Here is a 4,945-nt window from a genome sequence, read left to right as displayed (position 1 = left end):
TGACTTTTTGCTTTTTTATGGTAACATCAATGTTAGAAATATTATTTAAAATCTTTGAAAATTGTTTTTATATTATATCTTTCTTTCACATGATTTGTATTTGGTTTAATATTTATTTTGGAATATGTGTGTTATCTTGTCTACATTATGTTATTTTCAATCTCATAAACCAATTTTAATCTTTTGTAAATGTTGATTAATAAAGTAAATTAAATTAAGAATTCATACTCTTTGAATGTGAACATTTTTTACTCTTTTTTCCTTCACTTTATAATTTCGTAAAGACAAAAAAAAAATGTAAACAATAAGAAGAGAAAGAAACTCAATCTATTACATAGAATGGAGTGTGGTTGTTAGTGGGGAATATTATTTAAGATCTTTGAAAATTGTATATATATTATATCTTTCTCTCTGGAAATTTGTTTCTTGCTTTATATTTAGTTTGGGACATGTGTGTTGCTTAATAATCTTCTCTATATTGTGTTATTTTTAGTCTTATAAATCCATGTTAATCTCTAATAAATGTTTATTTAGAAGAAAATTAAATTAAGAATTCATACTCTTCCAATGTAAACTTTTCCACTCTTTCTTTTTGAGAAAAGAAGATAAAATAGGTTGGAATGAAATGTGGTTGCTAGTTAATAGCAAGTAGGGGAAGAGAATTAGTTACTTTTTGGACCATAATTAGCTCATTTGTACACCTTTATTGGTACCCATAGTGCACTACTACTAAGGCAAGGCGTTTGTGTATAAGTACTGACAATTTTAAGTGAATTTTAAGTGCATGGTTATCCCACAATATACATTGTTATCATTAAAATTCGATGCACTATTTAGAATTTATGGATGCACCAAATTAATTCTAATGACTACTCTTAGGGCATGTTCTCATGCTGCTGCTTAGCTTATTTTGGTTGGTTAGCAGCTGCTGTTCAATATTTTTAGGGATTATTTGTGAAGTAGCTTATTGTGGAGCCATGTGGCATTTTTGTTAATAAGAAGCCACTGCTTATTTCCAGCCCCCCCTTTTGTTCCATAGCTGATTTCTAATTCCTAAACAATAGCTGCTCCACCAAAATAGGGAAAGATTCTAAATTATCCCTTTTTTTTGACAATTTTTAAGTTGCATGGGAACACTTAACTGCTTAAATTTAAGCAGAAAATAAAGTTAAGCAACCGCATGGGAAGATGAGGTTAGCTTCCCCTATCATATAAAGCTTAAAAAGGAGGTGGAGGGAAGTGGTTGCTAGTTAGTGGCAAGTAGGCACGAGCACGTCGTTATCTTTGGAACATAAGAAAGTACTTGAAATTACAAGAGAGGAGGATGTGCTGCATGTGCTTCCATGTGACCGGTCTCTCAAATATGGCCCACCGTCCTACAGTGCACATCCATTTCATCCATACTTTTCCACTTCTCCCCCTCTCCTCATAATTCTTGTTTTGTCTTGAGTCACATTCCGTTTATGATGCAGCACCCAACGTGGGGAATTAACTAACGCTTTTTGGCAAAAACACAAGCCCTGTGATGTGACGAATGCAACACACAAAACGGAAGAAAAAATCGCAATGCCAGATGCACCGTACTCACCCTTCTAATCAACCATTCCTTTTCTCCTCCACAGCCACCCTTCGGACTATCCCATCCAATCATCCACCCTATTGTAGATATCCACACCTCAGGATAAATGTTACCATCATACACCCAAAAACATAAGATTCCAATCCTTGTGAATTTCTATGCCCAACTTTTCGTTTCTCCTTGTTTAATATTAGAGAAATTTTGGGTTGTCGGCAGAACCTTTGGATAATCCAGTGATATTTCACTCTAATCCGGGCAACACTTTTCTGGTTGGAAACCATGAATTCCAGCTTTAAGAAGCTCTATCTCAAACGCTTTCTTCGGGTGCTGAAAAGCCTCAGAAAGGGCACGAGAGGCAGTCAAGGAAGTGGAGATGAAGTTGCAGAGGTTCCGTGTTCGAGTCGCACTATAAAGCTGGCAGCCGATGTCTCACTTGCCCTCACTGCAAACCGCTCAGCCTGGGGCCGCGCCCTGCTTAACAGAATATCCAGCGATGAGAAGAAAAGGCCTGTTCTCAGAAATGCTCTGGAGCCAAGTAAATTTAAGGCAGTAATGGCACAGAGGGCAAAATACCAGTCTTGTTTGATGTTGCGGGCAAGTTTAAAACAAGCCCATATGCAGCACCACAAGATTTGTTCAAGACAGAGTAGCTTATCATTATATCGTTTTTTGTGCTCTAAGAGAATCGAACCTGCAACGTCCTCAGAGGTGGAGGAGTTTAAGAGACGTACAAGGCAGCTCAAAAGGTTAATTCCAGGTGGAAAATCAATGGACATGCCCTGTTTGCTCGGAGAAACTGCCCATTACATCGCATATCTCACAGGACAGGTACAAGTACTGCAATCTCTACTAAATTCTGCGATATAATAACAAGCACCCAGCTTGAATATACGACAGATAAAAACAATATCGCCACAGCTAAATAACAGCTGCAGTTCAGTCTTTTTCTTGGTTTTTTCTTCGATTTGGTTTTTCTTCTCTTCTTCCAAAAGTATGTTGTATATAGGGTTTTTCTCAAAGTTTCCAAAAATGTGTTGTATATATGGTTTTTTGTCAAAGTTTCTAAAAATACTATATTTTACTGTGGATTACGCCCTAGCAACTGTTTGAAGACAAGGCCTTGGGTTTTCCCAAAGTTTCCAAAAATGTGCTGTATATATATGGGTTTTCTCAAAGTTTCCCAAAAATGCTATATTTTACTGTGGGTTATGCCCTAGCAACTGTTTGAAGACAAGGCCTTTGTAATGAATGGTTGATTGTGTAGAAATTTTATGTCAAATCCATCTATATCACCATATTGTTGAAACCCCAAAAGATTGCCCGCTTCTTGTTTAATTCCATGGCGAACTTCCCTCTCCAATGAAATCTTTCTTTGTTTTAGTTTACATGCATAACGACTATTTACTGCAATTGCTTAGTTGAGAGAAATTTTAAAATTATTCTATTGTTCTATTGTTTCATGATGGCTGAGTTGGCAGTAAGCTTGAGGTGTTTTATTATTTTATAGTGCATACGTACTATTAGGTTATTTATAGCATTGTTAAATCGTTATATTATTTCTTCTTTTCGAAAGCTCTGCATGGACTCCACAGTTGTTGGACTTTACAGTCTGTCTTTTTTTAATTAATATTATTATCATTTTTCTTGTTTTCTTTTTTTCAATGATGAATTATAAGTGGAGGGGGCTATTTTAGAAAAATCAAAGCTGCAGTCACAAATTTCTTGTTATTGACTTTTGGTGTCTTTTTGGAGCTAGTGGGGTCATAAGATTTAAAATGTCAATTAAAATTTTTAATATAATCAAATATCTCATAGCTATATCATGAAATTTTCTAATATAGTCAAATATCTCATATCAATATCATGAATTGTGGAAATTTTAAATCTACAAGGACTAAACTATTTAAGGACACAAGTTCACCCACTCTAACAGTACCATATCTTGGAAAACAAAACCATCCACATTGATTAATTATTGCAGGACTTTCATCCATTATTAAAAAAGAAATGATTTTGTTCTGTTATAATATTCAAAAGATTGCTTCTAGAATCAAATGTGTATATGTTTTTTAATAGAGATTCCAAATCACATTCAATGATCCAGCAGCACTAAGCAGACAATGAGGATTTGGATTGCAGACATATTCATAAACAGATGTAGAGATTTTTAAGACTTTGTTTCTAATCTAAAAATTTGTTGTCCTCTATCTAATGATAGATCAATAAGTGTAATCTGAAACGTGATAAAAAAATATACACAATTGATAATTAAAATATTTTTTTAATTACCACATAAACTATAAAATATAAAAAACTAATACGTATTGACCACCAATTTTAAAAAGCTAACTAATCTAGTCAGCATTTAATCAATTTACCTGTCAGTATTCCCATCAGTTAACTCAAATCTATGAGCTGTGTTTACTTTCCAAGGTATCCATGGTTTCTAGACGGTCTTTCATTTGAAACAAAACTACCCACACTGAGATAAATGCATTTGAGTTGGTCATCAATTGCAAATTATTCTGGTACAGCAAAAGAATGGCATCAGGATTAAATTAAAATAATTCTGAAATGTTAAAAAGCAATTTTCAATTTCTCTCGTGATGAGAAATGGTAAAATGCCTTTACCCATTCAGAGCTGGACATATGGAAAAGAATATTTCACCATGAGATCCACTGCATTCACGATATAAACATATTTTTATCATATTCACACTGAGACAAAGACTATTATGTTTCTTCTTGGACTAACACCCAATCGTATGCCTGCTTAATATCTTATCGTACCCACCATAAGAAGTTGCATTCACAAATAATTATATTGACTTCTATAATAAAATATTTCTAAAAGCATATAATTGATCCACCTATCATATAGGAAAGTCTGTATCACTGGAAAATTAGTAAAATTATGAATTTTTTAATATTTTATTGTGTTAGTTTGTTATTCAATATCACTTTAATGTTCGGTTTTATATTTTTCAACAACATTTGAAAGTGTTATGAAATAACTGAGTTATATTCAATCAAAAGATATGTTATTCAAATTGAAATTTTGATGAAATCATAAATTTATTAATCTATAAATTATTTTAAATTTTAATCAATAATTTATGATTTAATTTAATTTAACTTAACTTAATTTATTATATCATTCTATATATTTATTAATAGATTTTAATAAGTATATAATTGCTTCTACAAGTTATAGTAGGAAATTCATTAGAAAATTGGTAAAATAATGATTTTTTAACATTTTATTGTCTTTGTTTGTTATGAGTTAGCAAATTAGAATAAACATCAATATCACTTTTATGTTTAGTTTCATAATTATATTTATATTTCTTTTCATTTCCATATTAT

The 4,945-nt window shown here is 32.4% G+C and overlaps 1 protein-coding gene across 1 annotated transcript; it reads left to right on the top strand.

Moving 5' to 3' along the window:
- The first annotated feature begins 1,469 nt into the window (after positions 1-1,469).
- Positions 1,470-2,517, top strand: LOC131068589 (uncharacterized). Its single transcript, XM_058003817.2, has one exon. It carries the CDS (start codon positions 1,859-1,861, stop codon positions 2,444-2,446), a length of 588 nt encoding a protein of 195 aa, XP_057859800.1. The 5' UTR covers positions 1,470-1,858; the 3' UTR covers positions 2,447-2,517.
- The last annotated feature ends 2,428 nt before the right edge of the window (positions 2,518-4,945 follow it).

Source organism: Cryptomeria japonica, chromosome 3 (genome assembly GCF_030272615.1).
Source record: "Cryptomeria japonica chromosome 3, Sugi_1.0, whole genome shotgun sequence".
Lineage (NCBI taxonomy): Eukaryota > Viridiplantae > Streptophyta > Pinopsida > Cupressales > Cupressaceae > Cryptomeria > Cryptomeria japonica.
Note: the sequence above shows the minus strand (reverse complement) of the source record. Positions and strands in the feature narration are given on the sequence as shown.